The following is an 18,812-nucleotide window of genomic DNA, read 5'->3' as shown; positions in this document are numbered from 1 at the left end:
TGGCAGATTTATGTGATAAATAAAACTCCTAACTACCATAAATCATTTTCAAACTCGTTTAATTCTCGAAAGCACTCAAACAAATGAATGTCAGATATCAAAACACTGGTTGGAATTGTTGACAGACTATTTTTTGGGGGGGGTTTTCAATATTGATGAAGAGAAGAGAAATGGTACTAAAATTGAACCCTGTGGGACCCCCTCATCTACGGTGATTAGATCAGAGACAACATCACCAATACAAACAGTGGAACATGCATTGCGAATAGTGAAAATCAGTGAATTGATGCAATAATGGATGGGAAAAAAAATGTAATGTGTGCTTTGTGTATTCCGGGAAATACTGCCAATAAGCGGCTTATGCAAAAAAACAAGGCTGGGTTCCCCTCCCCCCGGGATAAAATAAATCGAATGAAAAAGTAATAATAATAAAATAAAACAGTGAATAGGTGAATGTATATATATATATATATATATATGAATATTTGGTTAATAACCTAGTTAACACTGTTTTTTGACGTATGCCACATAAAATAGCTTTCGGGTCATTTCCCCTCCCATCGGCCTTGTGCCAGGTGGGCAAGTGACCACCAGGTGTCGCTGTACGACCTGCGCGCGCACGCATCCTCGCGCAGACTCGTACGCGCGCGCGCGCAGGTCGCAGAAGTTTCAAGTGTTCGTACGCATGCGCAGATGTGGCTGTTTGTCCAGTTTCGCTGGTTTGACTTTTCGCAGCAGCGGAGTTTGCGGTTCCCTTCGCATGCGGCGCTTGTGAAGCTCGTCGACCCGCGGTGGGGGTGCTCCCACACCGGCCACATGCGCGAGACTTTCCTCCTCCCCCCTCCCCGGGACGTGTGACGAAGGGGTCGCCACACCGCAGAGTCCCCCCGGTGCGTCGGTCGGACGAGGCGGCAGGTGCACCCGGGAGAGGTCGGGCAGGAAACGGAGGGGGAGGGCAAATCAACTGGTTGGCTTCTTCGTCCATTGGCGAGCGCGTCTGTCGAGTCCCCGAGTCTCCTTCTCGTGCGCCTGCCGACCGACCGAGTGACTCCTCGGCCCGGGGAGACGACGGGGCTCTCCCCGGCCGCCGTCGCGGGACTCCGTCCTTTCACGGAGGAAGGAAGGAAGCATGATGGGCTTTTTGCGCCGGACGTTCAGCCTCCGCTCGAGGAGCCGCCGCCAGGCGAGCGAGAGGGACGAGGGGGACGGCCCGACCGGAGGAGGGAACCCCCTGCTCACGGCCCACCAGCAGCAGGTCGTCCACGCGCCCGCCGTGGTCACCGGCGGAGCGGCCGTGCACATCCCGGCCGCCGGCACCGCGAGCAGCGCCATCACCTGCCGGGTCCTGCTGCTGGACGGCTCGGACGTCAGCGTGGATTTGCCCGTGAGTGAGCGAGCGAGCGAGCGCGCGCGCAGCCTCCTTCGAACGAGTTCCATCCACTCCCGCTCATCGTTCTCTTCTTCTCGAGTTCCACTTTTTCAATCACTCTTTGTGGCCACAGAAAGACAGATGGCGGATGGATGGATGGATGGATGGATGGGTGGGGAAGTGCTCCCACCCAAATTTATACTCCCAAAATAATCGACTTGACTCCATCTATCTATGCCAGCGACGTATAGTGACAGGCATAACCACGAAATATTCTGTCACTGCACAATAATCATTTCGTGTTTACTTCAGATTTACACGGCGTAAGCAAATTGGTAACTACATTGAGACGAGAGCGTTATTATGTCAGAACGTATACTTTTTTTTGGGGGGGGGGGACATTTTTGTAAGGAGCTGTGCCGTGAAGTCAAATATGTGCCTTGCCTCAATAAAAAAAAAAAGGGCTGGGGAAACACCGAGGCGGCGAGACGCAGAAATTGATGGATGGGATATTTGGAGTAACTTTCTAGTTTATTCCGGCAGCGGTTAGCGCATCTGTTTCGAAAGTTCTGAGGTTGGAGGTTCCAATCCCGTGTGGGGCCTTCCTGCGTGGCGTTTGCACGTCGGCCCCCGTGTTTGCGTGGCTTTCCCTCAGGCTTCTTCACTGACGACTGCGAATGTGAATGATCGTTTGCCCGCGTGTGCTGTGCGAACCAATCGCCAAAGGGCCCAAAGTCAGCCGGGATTGGCCGCGGCTCTACCCGTGACCGCGATGAGGATCCAGTCTATTTTTTTTTTTTTTTTTTTTACATCCGGGGCGCTCGAACCTTCACCTATTGAATGGCAAAATCACTTTTAAATCTGACTCGAACTGCATGGCAGCAGGTTAAAAAACGAAAGGAAAATAAGAGTAGCACGGCGCTTTTGGCGTCACCGTCGTGTGTTGACAGACGAACGAGCGATGCGGGCAGTCGCCGAACAAGTTTAAGCGCCCGTGAACAAACCCTAACTTCACATTTGGCCCACTCGACTGCAAGCACGGATTCTTCCAGACTGCGACCAAAAATGTACTTTTTGGTGTCATACTGACGTATTTATGGTTTTATGTATACATATGTATAAAGGTCAAACCGCACACTGCAAATGATTAACCGCGTGTACGCCAACAATCACCTTTCTTCTGTACATTGGGTTTGAAGACCCTGTGAAGTGAATTCAAAGATTCGTTTGAAGATAATTGCCGTGGATGTGCCAAGACTGAGAAGTGAGAACTATTTGAAGATACAGCCTTAAACGGTTTTTCACCTTTTCAGTTTTCCAGATTTTTGTGGGCCCAGTGACACAGAAAGGAGGAGCTTAGTTTGGCCTGCTTTAGAGTGCCTCGTTGTCGGCTGTGAGCGCATGTCAGAGAGGTTTTTGCCTGATATTGCTTATTGATAATCTGGTCAGAAAATGCCTTCAAAATGAAGTCAAACTGAATCATTTCGCGACAACCGTCTCATTTCGTCCGCCACTCGGGGAAGCCCTTCTCTGATTGGCTGACAAGTTTCAGTTAGAGATTTCCACCAATTGCTTGCACGGGCCAAAATTCCGAGATGTCGCTGCGTCAAAAGTACCATAACATTTCTAACGACATCATTTACCCTACAAACCCAAGTTAACGTGCAATTGGAAGATTATTGGCGAGAGAGGGGGGGGAGGGGGGGGGGGGGCGCCGCAAAATAGGTCACGCACATCAGCAGTCGGTAGAATTTCTTCGCTATGTGGAATTTTGGGGAGAAAATCCCACAACAATGGCGGCCGCGATGAACAAAACGCGTTGGCCTTGTGCACCGAGGGGCGTGGCCTCTTCTGCTTCCCTGCTTTGACTTTAGGGAAATTCACCCAAACAACCAACTTCCTCACCCGCCTCGTTCTTTATTTTCCCCACCATCAGAATTCCCCTCGTCTTCCCTTCCCGTGCCATCTTAATCCTCCTCTTCTTCTCTTTTTTTTTTTTTTTTACACGCCGTCTTGCTCATGGCCACTTTCTCTCCTCCTCCGCCCATTCTCAGACTCCCTCATCTGCTTTGGCGTCAGCGTGTGTGGGTGAGCGTGTGGGTATGCGTGCGTAAGTGCCTCTTGGTAAGATGTTTCCATTTTGAAGGTTGCGTGTGCGTCACCTCACGCCGCTCGGGCTGTGTGTGTGTGTGTGTGTGTGTGTGTGTGTGTGTGTGTGCGTCCAGCTGGGACTGGCAGCAACAACATGGAGGCTCCTCCAAATAACGCAAAGTGACACACGGCTCGTCGGCGCCCGTCGGCTTAGTCGCAGATGTGTCGCAACAAGTTGGCTCACGTCCTCGCGTTTCCCCCCCGAGGCTGCGACACAGGTGAGCCCAGACCAAAAAAGATGATTAGACGCTCACCACGTGGGACTATTACGCGCCAGGCAAATTTTCTTCATGTGCACAAATAGGATCCAGGTCAGGACTTCAATCACCCTGTTGCAGAATGTCATATTTTTATATTATATATATTTTTTTATGATCCTCGGCCTTCCCCTCGTGTCCACAATCCTTTAATACCTCTGATTTCCTCACACACTCAGCAGGAAGTTTGTATTGGTTATCAGGGTCCAAAGTACAAGGCTAACATCTTTTTTTTTTTACACACGCGCACACACACACTTACGCCCCGTGGGTGTGAGTGTGCGTGTGGTTCACCTCCGGTTGTTTGTCATACGTGGCGATGTGGCCCACGTGACGACTGGGACGCGATATAAATATTTTTCTCGCCAGCCGTACTGTAGTCATAGTTTCCGTCAGAGGTTCCGTTACGACTGCGACTCATCGTATTATTATACATACACAACTAATCGACGGATAACTTGTTTTGCAATCAGTTTGTTCAACTATTGTTCAAGAACTGTAAAAAAAAAAAAAAAAAAAAGCCTATGGTAATAAAAATAAAATACTTGCAGAATCTCAACGTTATTATTTATTACGTATGCCAATTTAAAATTTTGGTACAGATTTTAGGCAGACTCATGGAAGTTGACGCACATGATTTGCTTTCGTGGGCCGCATAAAATGGTGTGGCAGGCAAGATTTGGCCCCCCGGGCCTTGAGTTGGAGATCTCCGCTACATCAAATATTTCAAAGATGACCGACCTTTGACATCTGAGAAAGCCGTCTCTGGTTTTTATTTTGAAGTCATCAAATAATGGAGTAGAGGAAAGTCGATCATGTTTGGCCGCTAACTTATTGTGTTGCTTGTATACTGTATACATTCATCCATATATCGATTCATGCTTTGTTGCAAGTTTGTAAAACAGTCAAATGCTGTGCCTGTAACTCATATGTTTGTGGTTGTAAGTGTTAAGGGAACAAAAAAGAAGGTTATTTTATTTATTATATGTTTTTTAAATCAATCGTCCCGATTCATCGGTGATTGGATTATTATTATTTTTTTTTTTCCCTGACAAATATTGAAATAAAAAAATTAGTTACAAGGGATTCTGTTGTGGAAACGTTGTACTTTGGCTGTTTCGGCAAAGGCTCACTTTTCCCGGGAAAAAAAAAGAAAACAAAAAAAAATCAGCTTGATCAGCACCAGGAAACAATTCACTTTTTTGTTCTTCTGTTGTAGAGCAAAAGCAAAGGCCAGGAGCTTTTTGACCAAATCATGTATCACATAGATCTGGTGGAGGCGGATTACTTCGGGCTGCAGTACATGGACCGGGGGGGGGGGGGGGGGTGGGTGGGGGGGGTGGTGGGGGGGGGGTGGGGGGGGGGGGGGGGGGGGACGCAGGTCTAGGGGTGGGAGGGGGGGTAAAAGGTAGAGGGGAGAATATTAGATAAGGTTTTTTGGAAAAGATATTTAAGGATTTGTGATAGTAAAGATATGGAAGGGAAGGGGTAATTGATTTATATTTATAAGTTAAGTGGGTGTGGAATATGGGAGTGAGTGGAAAGATATGAAGGTTGGAGATAGTGGGGAAGAGTAGAATGTTGTAGAGTAAGAAGAATGAGAGTGTGAGATTTGTATGAATATTATAGGTAGAGTAAGTTTTTGGAGAATAAGAGTGGAATTTTATTTTTTTTTTTAAAAAAAATTTTGTTTAGTATTGTATATGTTTTGGAAAGGGGGAGAGGTGGGGTATTGGGGGGGGGGGGGGGGTGTGTAATTGAAAAGAAATTTTATAAATGGAGATTTGGGTGAGTTAAAAGAGATGAAGGGAGGGTGGGGGTAAGTGAAGGGGAGTGGGATTGATTAATTAGATGTTAAGTTTGGGGGGGGGTAGGAGAGTTAGATTTGATGGGGGTTAGGTATGAGTTGTATGGTGGGAGGAATTTTTGTTTGTTGTTAGGATGTGGAGGTTATTGGGGAAGGAGGGAAGGAAGGAGGGGTGTGAAGAAGGTGAAGTAGAGGATGAAGTGGATTTGGGGTAGAGAAGTAATGGTTAAGGAGGGTGTTGGGTATTGTTGGTAGTAATTTTTTTTTTGGGTTGTTTGAAGGGGGAAGGTGAATTGGTGGGTTTTTGGTTGTGTGGGTTGGAATTTGGAGGATTAGTTGGTAGGGGGGAATGGGGTTGGGTGGGGGGTGTTGTTTTTTTGTATTTGTTTTTTAATTGGTATAGGGAGGTATATTGGGGGGGGGGGGGGGGTTTTGTTTTGGTTGTGTTTGGGGGTGGGGGAGGAAATGGTGAGGGGGGGGAGGAATAGTAAGATGTATGAGGGAAGACAAGTAATATTAAAAGATAAAAATATGGACTTTTTTTGTTGGTTTCTTTTTCTTGACACACTGTTTCGGACCGGCAAAGGCGCTACAATATTCAGCAGTGCCCGGTTCCAAATATGGCGAGTCAGCAAAAACCACTACCGCTCCTCGGTCGTTTGAGGCTGGAAAACGTCAAAAACAAGCGCTGTGCCTTAGCTGCGGCTGCCGCATGGAACTCCGCAGTCTCCGCTTTGCTCCTCCGTTTCCTTGCTGCCCTCAGTCTCCTCTCGAATGTTTTTTTTGTTTGTTTGTTTGTTTCCCCCCGTTTCCCGTGGTGCGATTTTGAAATGCAGGCCACGCTAAGCGGCGACACTTTTCAAATTGCTCCTTATTCGGTACCACTCATTTGCGCGGCTTCGCGACCTGCGCGACGCTCGCAGTCGTCGTAGACGCCCGCCCGCACGCGTTTCCCATCCCGACGTTCCGACTCTATCTGGGCCACAGGTCCCCCGAGTGCAGCTCCATTATAACGCTCAAGATCAGGATCTGAAGAGAGGTGATTATTTTGGGAAAAGGCTTGCTCCTCCTCCACGCACGCGCACGCACAGATGATTGCGATTGACTTGGCGAGTGTGCGTGGTGCAGCTCATCACACCCGTTTTTCTTTCTTTTCTTTCCTCAGATTGAAATGTCCGTATGATGTCTCAGTCGAGCTGGCTGCATATTGTTTGCAGAGTGAGTAGACGATGATTTTATTTCCTTGAACTAACATTTGGCAAGGAATGTAATGTGTCCTATTTGATTGCAGGAAAAGAATATTATGGGGGGAAGTTGAACGTGGGGTTGCATTAATCACATTCTGAATATGAATTGTCCGACTATGCATGCCGGCGGGACAAATAAACGCTCTTCCGCTCGATGACGGAAGCCGCATCCACTTTTGGTGACGTCTTGTTCGGATGCAAGTTAGGAAACACAAACAGTACAAATGAGTCGTGATAAAGCCGATGTTCAATATCGGAGTGCGTTGCAGTGAGCGTTGGCTGAAGTTGTCTGGAAATGCTCAGTGAGGCTTTTCCACGTTGATTTAAAAAAAAAAAATGGTTTTTGTGCAGGCGAGCTGGGCGACTGCGACCCTTTGGACCACTCGCCCGAGCTGGTGTCGGAGTTCCGCTTCGCTCCCAAGCAGAGCGCGGCCATGGAGGCGGACATCTTCGGCAGGTGGCTGGATCTCAGGTGAGATTCCGGACGTTTTTCGGCGTCGCCTCGTCGTCCTCTGCCGGTCGGCCGCCCTCCCGCTGCTCCGTGTGAAGGATTAAGCGGATTAATCCCCCGGGGGGCCGTGATTGATTCCGGGCAGTGTTTAACCCAGCGGCGGTTGCCGTCTGGGATTAGATGACATATGCTGTGCTTTCACTCGAGCCACGCGAGGACACGCCGGTCGGCAGCACGCAATTTTTTGGGAGCGAGGTCGTTACCCACGCGCCGTCTCGCTTTCAGGGGGACGAGTCCGTCTCAAGCCGAGATCTCCTTCCTCAACAAATGCAAGTGGCTGGAGCTTTACGGCGTAGATATGCACTTCGTTAAGGTCTGCCTCGTTTCTCCATCGATGGCGTCGGCGTAGGTGTGCGTTCCTTGAGTGCTGAACGTGCGTGTGGTGTCATCAGGGGAGAGACGGCGGGGACTACGCGCTGGGTCTCACGCCTACTGGCATCCTGGTGTTCGAGGGCTCCAACAAAATCGGCCTCTTCTTTTGGTAAGACATCTTCAACGCTCGTCTGATTCATAAGCAAAATGTCAAACATTTTTTCGCGGGGCGTCCCCTGCTGCTTTTCCTGCTCCGTTCTTACCGCTATTGAAATAGCGAGACGTGTCATAAATACCGCGGAGGCCGTATTTGAAGTCGTTGAATGAAGTTTTACAAGTTGCAAACTCGTTGCACCTCTCAAGCGAAGATCACGCCGCGGATTCCAGCCAGGATGAAAGTCAACAAATAACTCGAGAGAGAGAGCATGGCTGGAGCGTCTTGTTTTTTTTTTTTTACTATTTGCAGCGCCGCAAGATGGCGCCAGAAACCCTGGCTAATAGGAAAGTAGTCATTTGTGTCAAGAAAGTATGTTTAATTGATGCATTCCGACGTTGTGTGTTGGGGAGGAGCTTAGTTTAGCCTGGGTTGTTAGTGAAAGTTAGCCTTAGCCAAATGTGCACGTGCATTCCAAAACGAAATCATCTGTAAGCCATTTAATAATAATGCATTTGAAATGATGTTACAGCATTTCGGCGTGCTAGTTTGTGGTATATTTACAGTCTAATAGGAAATTATCGAAACAATGTTGTGTTTTTTTTTTGGGGGGCGGGGCGGGGCTCGGTCCTTATCCCCTGCGAAAAGCTGTCGATTTTCTGACTGATTTCACAGAGCCACTGCTTTCAAATGATTTGCAAAATGTGTGTTCATGATGGCTCAAAGTCAAATGTGACATTTGCGCGCTCTTTGTGACATTTAGGCCCAAAATCACTCGTCTGGACTTTAAAAAGAGTCGACTCACTCTGGTGGTGGTGGAAGATGACGATCGGGTACGAGCAGACAAACACACGCAACCGCACGCACGCGCGCACGTCACAATGAGGTCAGTGTTGGCCGGACTCCCAAATATTTGTTTTCCACATGGAAGGGCCGCGAGCAGGAGCACACGTTTGTGTTCCAGCTGGCCAGCGCCAAGAGCTGCAAGCACGTGTGGAAGTGCGCCGTGGAGAGCCACGCCTTCTTCCGCCTCCGCCAGCCGACCGCGGGCAAGGCGGGCCGCGGCGACTTCACGCGACTCGGCTCGCGCTTCAGATTCAGGTAACGCTCGCCTCGCCGAAGGGGAAGCGACGGGACCTCGTGGGAATTTCGGAGCAAATTGCACTCAAACCACCGACACGAGCGACGACTTGACCGCATCGAAGCAGATCGAGACAAAGCCTGGTCAAGTTATTATTTGCGTTATTATTTCCGCTAATTACAATACACTACTTTTGATATCGAATCCTACGAAGTGGGCGCTGTAGCAGCTCACCCGGGTCGCCGGTTTGAGTCCTGCTGTGAACAAAAACGTAAAAATTGCAACTACCATCATTTCTCTCTCTCGAGTATAATACACACCCCCAAAATCAAGAAAACCCTTCTCCCCGTGTAGAACACGCACCCTCAATTTGCTGCTAGCCACGCTCAAAAACATGAAGCGTTACCCGTATTTGGTTCTCCAGAGAGATGTTCTCTGTCGCCTCCGTCAGAAAGCGGCAGCGGCAATTCATGCGGACATCTCTGCTTATGCCCACTTCAACCTCCGAAGATATCTAAATGATCGCAAAAAATGAAGAATGAAAGTATTTCAAGACGTGCGCTTTGTGTAGCTATGGTTACGTGGAGGGGTTCCTATGGCGACAGAGATACGGCCTTCATATTGTTTAGCGTCTCACGTTTATCAAAGCAAATCATCTCCCTCCCATGGAATATTTATATTATCACCGTAAGTGAATTGAATTCGACTCCGTACGGGGAAATGCGTCAATTTCCGACGGCTAATGTTTGAGCTGCAGCTGCAGAAGATAATGCGTAATTCCCGCTTTCTGCCGATGTCAGCGGTAAAACGGAGTACCAGGCGACGCACGGAAGCCGGCTGAGGAGAGCCAGCACCTTCGAGAGGCGGCCCAGCAAACGATATCCCTCCCGCACGCAGTCGCTGGGCAAAGGTGAGTCTTCCGTGCACGTCCGCTCGCGCTCTGGCAACATGGCCGCCGTTCACAACCTTATGTGCATTTCTCCGCGTTCTCTTTTCAACACATTTCGCGTGTGGGATTTCATGCAGTTGTACACGTAATAAAGTGTCCGCTGCGTGTCTCATGGTCATTTTCCCGACAATAGCTTAGAAGAAAGATGAGGCAGCGCCGGCGTCTCGAATTGAAGTGAGCTGATTTGAATCGAGCGCTAACCGTGATCGCGTCTCGCGGCCATCCGACGCACACATCAACGCCGCAACATGCAGTACAGTACGTCTTTACTGACATTGTGTGTGTGTGTGTGTGCGCGTTGCCCTTTCAGTCTCTGCCGTTTCGCCAGCCAAGCCGCCACGCATCAGGTACCAGCACCGAAACCCTTACACGCATGCTTTTCACATGATAGCATTATGATGTGCTATTACATTAAATGGACGTGCTGCGTTCGGGGGCAGCAGGATCCTTCAGAAACTCCCAAAGTTGCTCAGGCTACGATTCGCATCGGGCTTAACTGTGCATGAAACCGAAGCGCTCAGGTTAATCCGCGATCGCTAATTGTTGTCATTTGTTTCTGCGCCTTCACGCCAGCCCCGATCCCGGCCAACATGCGGTGAGTGACCTCAGATGACCTTCTTGCACGCGCATCGGTCGCGCGCCCACGTCCGGCTCGGCCCGTGCGTCAACATTTCATTTTCGTCGTCTCTTCGATCCTCTGCAGTACCAGCACAACATCCCGCCGGCGGCGCACGAGGCGTGGCGCCCGGCCCACTCCGCCTACACGCCCGCCGTTTACCTGCGGCCCTCCGGACACACGGCGCCGCACAGGTCGGTGCCTTTTTGTATGTTATTATTCAAATCAAATCAATGAAACAACCATGTTTCATTGATTTGAAACAACAACCATGAACTAAATATAAAACAGAAGAGCTAAATTAATGCAACAAATATTACGGGCTTCCTTGTGTAAATGTAACTGCTTGGTGACCGATTAAAGAGCGGAGCGCGGGGCCATATCTGGCCCGCGGGCCGAACTTTGCCCACCGCGGCAAAATCGTCTGCAGGGTCCGTTTCTATTTTTAGACGCCATCGTATCTGTGTTTTCATCTCATCTCATGTCATGCATCGTCACATACAGAACGTGTGTGTGCGTGTGTGTGTGCGTGTGTGTGTGCACGCGCGCGCGTGTGTCTGTGCGTGCGTGTGCGTTCAGGCCTCCCGTCAGGGCCTCGCCGCCCTCTCGCGGTCCCGTGCCCGCCCACCCCGCCGTCCCGGAGCGAACCAGCAGCTTGCTCCACGCGCCCGTCGTCAGTGTCGTTCACAAGGACAAGGTCATGACGACACTTTGACCTCTATTTGACCTTGGACTTACACATTCCTCTTCATCATCATCATCATCATCATCATCGCCGTCGTCCGTCACATCTCCACTTTGTGTGTCCAGTGGACACCCCGAGAATGTGACCCGAGTCAGACGAGTATCTGAGTGTGTTTGTGCGTGGTTGGATTATATCCCATAATATCTTAAAAGAGGGCGTGCTTCGTGGTGCCTTTGTCGCAGGGCTGGGAAACTTAAGGCTCGTGGGCCAAATCAGAGCATTCAATCTGGATCGCCATGTAATTTTATATATATTGAAAAAAAAAAACCAAGAACCGAATGTTCGAGGCCAGTGGTTCTTCAATGTTTTATCAAAAATAAAAAATACAGTACCAGATCCTGACCCACATCAAAATACAATAGTGAAGTTGGTCCAATAAGTCAACATAAAAAGATGAGACCGAGGTTTTATTCCTAAAAAGTATATTTAATATTATTAGAAGCCACTGTAACATGATGCAGTTTAAACATGAACATTAAATGTTGAAAAAAAAAAAAATGTCTTTAATATTCAATTAAAATGTAACGCACATAAACTTGAAATAAAAATGTGGCCTAAATAAAAAGTTTGAAAACAAACGCTTCTAGAAGATGACGCGCACGTGTATTGTTCGGAAAAAAAAAAGTTAAATACAACTGAACTGTACTTGGGGAGTGGTTCTAGAATTTCCTCCCCCCCCCCAAATTTGTACTTTGTTCGAGCATATTGTAACACAAAAAATACATTTTAATTGCTGCTGAATGTCATTCTTCAACCTGCAAAAAAAAAAAAAAAAAAAGTACAACAATAAATTTGAGTTCATTTGAGCGACAATTGTCAAAAATATTATTAGACTTTGAATTTAGGTCACATTTTTTGGGGGGAACGCAGTATATAATAGAAACATTTAGAAATGTCTGACATGAATATATTTACCATTTGATAAACAAAAGAACATTTTGTGCGATCACAGATGACATGATTTTGATTGACATTTTTTATAACCCTTTTGAGGGTGAAAAAAAATCCTAATAATAATCAGTGTAGACGTGGCCTTCGAACGACCTTCAGAGGACTGAAATGGTCCCTGAAAGGAAAAACGTTTCCCAATTTCATTTGTTTCTTCAAGAACGTCATTTTCGGGATGCTGCACGTTTGCTGCTTTCTTTGTTTGTTTGTTTTTTTTTGCGAGTATAGTCCCCCGCGCCATCGCGTCATTGACCATCAAGCAGTTGTTTACGTACTTTAAACTGTAATGTGCTTTTGCTGTGATAGTGGGCGGAGCTCCATTCTGGAATCACATTGTGCCTTAATGAATTCATCAGTGGCTTTTTGCCATATTGCTTCTCAAATAAAGGAATATGAAGGAATTTCCATGTTCTGTTGAGTCTGTAATTGTCTATTTGTCTATCTCTGGGTGGGGGGGGGGGGGGGGGGGAGAAAAAAAATGGTGGAAACTTCCCATTGGAGTAATTGAGAATTTAATGGGAGCAAAAGGAATGAAATGGAAATGAATTTAACGTGCGTTTATTTTTGGTTCAAAAAGTCACAAAGATTCTGTGGAGATATGGAAAAGCAAAAACTCTCTCAGCATTTAGGCAGGCTTGACTGCTTCGGATGTGCTGTGTGGTCCCTCAGCTTCCCTCCGAGCGCTCCCGCTCGCGACCTCCAGCTGAGCGTGGAAGAGAACGAGGCGTCGTGTTCTGCCGAGCTCCGCCGCCGCCGCCGCCGCCGCCGCCGCTGCTGCCACGCGCACAGCGAAATCCGTGAGTACCGCGAAAAGGCCACCTTCGCTGTGCGGATAAAAAAGTGCTCAGTTGCCTCTGCAGTGGGTATCAAAAGTCTACACACCCCTGTTCGAATGCCAGGTTTTTGTGACAGAGAAAAAAGGAGACCCAAGACGGATCATTCGAAAAAACGTGGCCTGTCACCTGCACAACTCAACTTGGAGAAACAAAAGGTGTAATCTTTTCATGAACGTCACGGAAAGCCTACTAGAACAGCTGCACATTAGTCGGGGTGAATCTGAGGCACTTGACCTCTCGCTGGAGGTCGCCTGCATAGCGAGATTATTTGCAAATTCTAATCAATTGAATTTATTTTTTTTTGTTTCATCTTTATAATTTGGGACTTTTTTTTTTTTTTTTTTAACAGAACTTACACAGTTTTTTTTTTTTTTTAAATGATGTATTTAAATTTCATTGTGTTTTGTAATTGTCGAAAGACCCCCAAAAATATGCGGCTCATTCCAAATGTGTTCTTCTTGATGTGCGCTAGTGTGTCGGGCTTCGTCGGCGTGTCCGCGCGAGGCCGCCGAGTCGGACGGCGAGTGTCCCGCGTGGCCCTCGCTCTGCATCAACATGGACAACAAGGTCACACACACACACACACACACCTTTCCACACGTCGACTTTCTTCCTCTGCCGACAACATGAGACGTCTCCTGTTCCTCGTGCGACACCCGCAGGGAGAAGAGAAGCGGCTTTCGGAAAAATCTCTCCACCCCTCCGCCGCTTCCTCGCCGGCGCTGCTTCCCAACCACCTCAAATGTAACATTCTTAAGGCCCAGATGGAGGCGGCTTTCAGGGTGGGTGCCGTAGATGTTCTCGGGCTTATATACATTTGATATTGCCTTTATTTCCATCTTTTTTTTGTTGTTTTTGTACCTTCTCCATCAAATAGAAGGACGGCTCAATGAGTCCAAGAGGGAAGAACTCCGATGTGCCACTCAAGGACAGGCAAGCTCTATTCATCCTTTCTTCTCTCCCTCTGTATACATTCACCCCCCCCCCCTCACAAAAGTGAAGTTTCATCTTGTGCACTCAACATGCTTGCTTTGGAATCAACTTTGAACTTTTGACTCTACCGATCAGACACATGACGACAAGAACGTGACCATAGATAGATTTTTTTTCCCCAGGCAAAATGCTGTGGAGTCACTCGCACAATTACAACGCGTGAATCAATGCGCTTGGATGTTTGGCGGCGGCCGCGCTCGCGTCAGACTGCCCCCTGCAGGGCGGCTGTGGCCGCACAAGTACAAGTAGCTCACCACCACCGGGTGTGACTGTGGCGAGAATGACGAATGGGTTGTTTTGTTTTTTTTTGGAGGCTGACGAAAAATTAGTTTTCAAAGTTATAAAACATGAAAACATGCTTCTTTAGGTGAATTGAAGACTTTTAGCCTCTCGTTCCAGCTGACCCGCAACGCTAAATGGGATCAATGTTCAGTCCAAATATGCAACAAATTGCTGTCTTCAGGTATCAAAACTCTTCGCAAGACTCGTCCGCGTCCAGTTTGCCCGCCGACAAAATGTCCCCGAGGCCGGACGTCCGTTCGGCGTCCGAGAGGCTCCGGCCGCCGTCCGGCTCGTGCGCCAGCCGCAGGAAGCGTCTCGTCAGACAGTTCAGCTTGTGAGTTCACGTGCCGTCGCTCAAGTGCATAAATCATCTTTGATAAGCATGCTTGCTCACTTCGAGACAAAAATCATTTGTTTAAATGAAGAAATGCAAACAAAAGAAATGCTCCTAAAAGCTGACAAGAGTTTGACAAATTGGACTCACTGGATGCTCAGAATTTTGGATATCAAAACGAACGATTATTTCAATAATAGCTGAATCTGTCAATTCGTTTTTCGATTAAATGATGAATCGCATAAAAAAATGATCATATCTATTTTTTTTTTTTTTTTGGATCGCTTCATTCAAAAAAAAAAAAGGACATTATTCCACATTTGTGCAGAAACTGATGACGATGCAGTTCCTGGTTCGGTCCGTAACGTCGGACAATAGGCAAAATTGTTCATCGTTGTTTTCCAAAATAAATGCACATTTGCAAATGTCAGTGAAACGCACGGAAGACGACAGACATATGTGAATATTTAGCTTTGGGAGGCTGAAATCAGATGATTTGGAACATTTTTAGTTCAACAAGGTCTCGAAACGATTCGCTATCAAAACGGTTGTCGATTCATCGGTTAATTGTTGCGCTTGTACAAAAACGTCTTTTGAAATGAATGAAATTGCCGTTAATCCCTTCCAGTCTTCCATCAAATGCAACAAAACATTTTATAACTTGTCTCTTAATAAGAAAAATGGCACTCTACAGTACGGTACCTTATAAGGACATACAGTAATGGACGAATTGATGATTGATCTTTTTTATTTTATTTTTTTTTGGCTCCTCAGTAACCATGAAGATGAAGACAACCTTCCGGAAGCTCTCGCAGCCATCTCTTGTGAGAGCGCGGCCAAGTCCGGCTCGTCCGGCTCACTGGACCAACAGATCCAGCCGTCCATTTACCCGCAGGTGACCGAACACGCGCATGCGCGTGCGCACACGCGAACACCAACGCACCTTGAAACGCGCGACAAGGAAGTTCCAATGAGCATTGTCTTGGCGTGCAGGTGGACAACGTGCCAGCACTGGAAGTTGCTAGTCCGTGCCGTGTGTCCCCTTTGCCCTCTCCCCACCTCTCTCCTTCGTGCTACTGTAGCCCCCTCCCTCACTCGGCCCCTTACCTCGCAGCCCATCACGACAGGTAACCGACGAGTTGCATTTTGATGACTTTTCTTCCTTTTGAACAGGACCCCTTGGATGTTTCCTCTCAAGAAGTGGATGAAAAGCATAGCTCATTATTTTGGAATGAACCACATACTGCATTTTTTTCCCCTCCGTATACAAATAATAAACTCGTTAACAAAACATGATGAAATGAAAATAGGACATGAAAAATGTGTTTGTTGCATTATATGGAAAGCATGTGAAAAACATCATACCATGTTGACCTAATGACAAATGTGGACAATTAAGACAATATCGCTTCATGTGACAAGCCAATCACAAGCATCGGATAGGAACACATTTTGGGGAGGAGCTTATGCTGCTATTTGTCAAATGTAACTAAAATTGGAGTCATGGACATTTCCAAAGGCAACTACAACTGAAATAGATATTTTCCTCCCAGTAAGGTCGTGGATGACAAGTACATACATGTTGTAATTAAATGATGTATAATCTCTTTACGTGTAATTCGTTGCTCCCCAATTCAGCGCACTAGTAGAATGTTGTCATACAGTACTGGAAGGCAGTAGTCGGAAAAAAAAAAACGTTACTCGTAAGTCAGTCAATCTACTAGTGAGGACAAAGAGTGTACTAGTACATGAACCTTAAACTGGATATCAAGGATCTGGAACACCTGGTGAGGTGTTCTAACGGGAACTTAATCTTTGTAGACGTACCTAATGTTGTGTCTAAAATCGATGCTTTTCTTCAGTCATGGGAACGTAATTTTATTCTAAGTATGTGCGCGTGCGCGTGCGTATGTGTGCGTCTAGCGGAGAGGAAGCGAGGCTGGACCGAGAGAAGATCCTGCGAGCCCTCTTGATGACCGAGCTGTGAGCGCCTGTCGCCCGACGCCGTGATGTGCGAAGCGGGACACCCGAAGCGTCGACTGCAATCAACTTTTTTTTTTGGATGGATTCATTTGCAATATGCATTCATAACGCAAGAATGTGTAGAAGTACAGTGGCTACAAAAACTCCGCACTCTCCTGTTTTTTTGCAAGATGAATCATTTCAAAACCTTTCCACCATCACCACCTACTAGAGCAGGGGTGTGTAGACTTTTTATACCCACTGAATTTGCTTCATGTCTTTCGATTCGGGGGGGGGGGTTAATCCAATTCCTTGATTGATTGAAAAAAAAAGCATTAAAAATCCGAGTCATCCTGATTCATTATCAGTTCTACTGTTGCTCTTATGATTGATTTCATCAATCATAATAGTGACTGTCTTGTTAGTATTAAAACTTGATCAAAAGTTGCAAGGTCAAATGTAAATCAAGGTCGAATAAACATGAGTCCAGGGTTAGAATCGTAATGAGTCATTTACAAATAATGACCATCAAATTAGCTCTATTGTCAATTATAATGAATAATCCAACTTTTCATTTGACATGTTTTTTTTTGAATCAAATTGCTGTTGTCTTAAGTGTCCACTAGGAGGAGACAAACGCGCTCCACTGGTCAAAGAAGTGTTCAGTTCTGCAACTGCACTGTAGCCTGTCCTCGGTTTACGACGCAGTTGCGCTCCCACTGCGGCGACGCAACCCGACTTCGTACGTAAGTCTTGAAGCATCGCTACCGCAAGCTTTCCATATGTCCCTTTTCTACGCTGCTGCTTATCCTCGTTCGGTCATCTCCGCTAATAATAATGTAATCATGAATGTAGATGTAATAAAACCGTACGCCACTTACAGTTCAGAATCGATATTGATCTAAAATGAACATCCATGTCCTGGAAGTAATGGCACGTGCACGCATAGAACCCAAGTGGTGCTCAGCAGGCCTGGATGAAAAAAGGGCCCTTTTTGCTTTTTTATATGACAGTGATGCCTCTGTATTATTATTATTTTTTTTTTATGTCACGAAAAGCCTACTCGAACAAATGAAATTGATTTGGGGTTAATCAGGGGCGGCAGCTGTGTGTTGACTCCAATTTCTGAGTTTCAATGTGATTGCTCAATTATGAACAGAGCCACATCCTCATTTAGAAGAGGGTGTGTGCACTTGCACAACCACATTTCAGTTTTTTGGTTTATTTTTACTTACCCTCGCTAAAATGTTGTTTTGTTTTTTTTTCTATTGAGTTGGATAGATTACACGTTAACTAATAGTGGAAAAAAAGTTTTTAAATGATTCATCTTGGTCTCATTTTTTTCTCAACAGAGGTGTGTAAACTTTATTTCTGCTCTAGCTTCACGTCCCTTGTAAATAATTGTATTATTGATTATTGTGTTGACAATGTTAACAGAAATAAATAAATAATGCCTCATCCATATACGACTATTTTCTTTTCTTAATTGTTGCCTTTTTTTGGCTTGAGCCTTTTTGTGTGCGCACGTGCCTGCTACGAAACGAGCAAATTTGGGAATAAATAAATACTTACAATACAATTGCACAGAACAAATGATCAAAATTGTGGTGTGTAATGCTGTCATCATTTTGGCATTTGTTCTTTTCTATTTTCCCACAGCCAAAACGTTCGCCTATTGTTGTTTTTTCTTTTTATTTGTGTTGCCGATCCGATAAGGGCGAAGTCACCCAGCTGCCTTGGCACACAATCACGCGCCAACGCCTCCTTCTTTTTTGTTCTTCCTCTTCATTAACATCAAGAACACAAATGATCATGCAATTTGGATTCACGAGGTTGTTTTTAAATGTGCAGCCCCCCCCCCCCCCCCCCCCCCAACCCACAACCCCCCCTCACTTCACCTCAAACCAAACGGAGGCCACGTCATCGGCGCTTGGAAAAGCGCCCAGGAGCATCTGCGATGTGTGTGTGTGCTGACATGAGAATGTGGATCAGCCTCGCCCTGCATGCTTGCGCCTGTGTGTGTGTGTGTGTGTGTGTGTGTGTGTGTGTGGGCCTACCCTCCCTGTAAGGGAATGTCGCCATTATAAAGAAGAATATAAGTGATTGAGCTTCCCGGTAGTCTGTCAGTGAGTCACGCCGTAATTGCTGTACAGTACTGCGAGGTTAGGATCAATTTAACGCTCATACAAAAGGAATTCATGTAGGATGCTCCTCACAAGTCATTTCAATGTTTCACCAAGAGGCCCACTGAAAAAGAA

The 18,812-nt window shown here is 46.7% G+C and overlaps 1 protein-coding gene across 1 annotated transcript; it reads left to right on the top strand.

The window, feature by feature from the left end:
- The first annotated feature begins 692 nt into the window (after nucleotides 1-692).
- epb41l4b (erythrocyte membrane protein band 4.1 like 4B) lies at nucleotides 693-18,016 on the top strand. The gene is made up of 20 exons (XM_061776434.1): nucleotides 693-1,384; nucleotides 4,997-5,103; nucleotides 6,633-6,802; nucleotides 7,183-7,303; nucleotides 7,568-7,655; nucleotides 7,735-7,823; nucleotides 8,572-8,641; nucleotides 8,740-8,909; nucleotides 9,690-9,799; nucleotides 10,149-10,185; nucleotides 10,412-10,433; nucleotides 10,542-10,648; nucleotides 12,817-12,944; nucleotides 13,456-13,550; nucleotides 13,646-13,765; nucleotides 13,861-13,916; nucleotides 14,440-14,592; nucleotides 15,367-15,487; nucleotides 15,586-15,719; nucleotides 16,516-18,016. Exons 1-20 carry the CDS (start codon nucleotides 1,130-1,132, stop codon nucleotides 16,577-16,579), a joined length of 2,217 nt encoding a protein of 738 aa, XP_061632418.1. The 5' UTR covers nucleotides 693-1,129; the 3' UTR covers nucleotides 16,580-18,016.
- The last annotated feature ends 796 nt before the right edge of the window (nucleotides 18,017-18,812 follow it).

The sequence above is a fragment of the Phyllopteryx taeniolatus genome, chromosome 6 (assembly GCF_024500385.1).
Source record: "Phyllopteryx taeniolatus isolate TA_2022b chromosome 6, UOR_Ptae_1.2, whole genome shotgun sequence".
Classification (NCBI taxonomy): domain Eukaryota; kingdom Metazoa; phylum Chordata; class Actinopteri; order Syngnathiformes; family Syngnathidae; genus Phyllopteryx; species Phyllopteryx taeniolatus.
The sequence above is the reverse complement of the archived record's forward strand: the minus strand, read 5'-3'. Positions and strand labels throughout refer to the sequence as shown.

What these genes read in the sequence shown, in the direction of transcription:
- epb41l4b (XM_061776434.1), top strand. Translation starts at nt 1,130, where the DNA reads ATGATGGGCTTTTTGCGCCGGACGTTCAGCCTCCGCTCGAGGAGCCGC. An exon ending in GCATCAACATGGACAACAAG is followed by an intron (nt 13,551 to 13,645) that starts GTCACACACACA and finishes CGACACCCGCAG; the next exon opens with GGAGAAGAGAAGCGGCTTTC. An exon ending in AGCCGTCCATTTACCCGCAG is followed by an intron (nt 15,488 to 15,585) that starts GTGACCGAACAC and finishes CTTGGCGTGCAG; the next exon opens with GTGGACAACGTGCCAGCACT.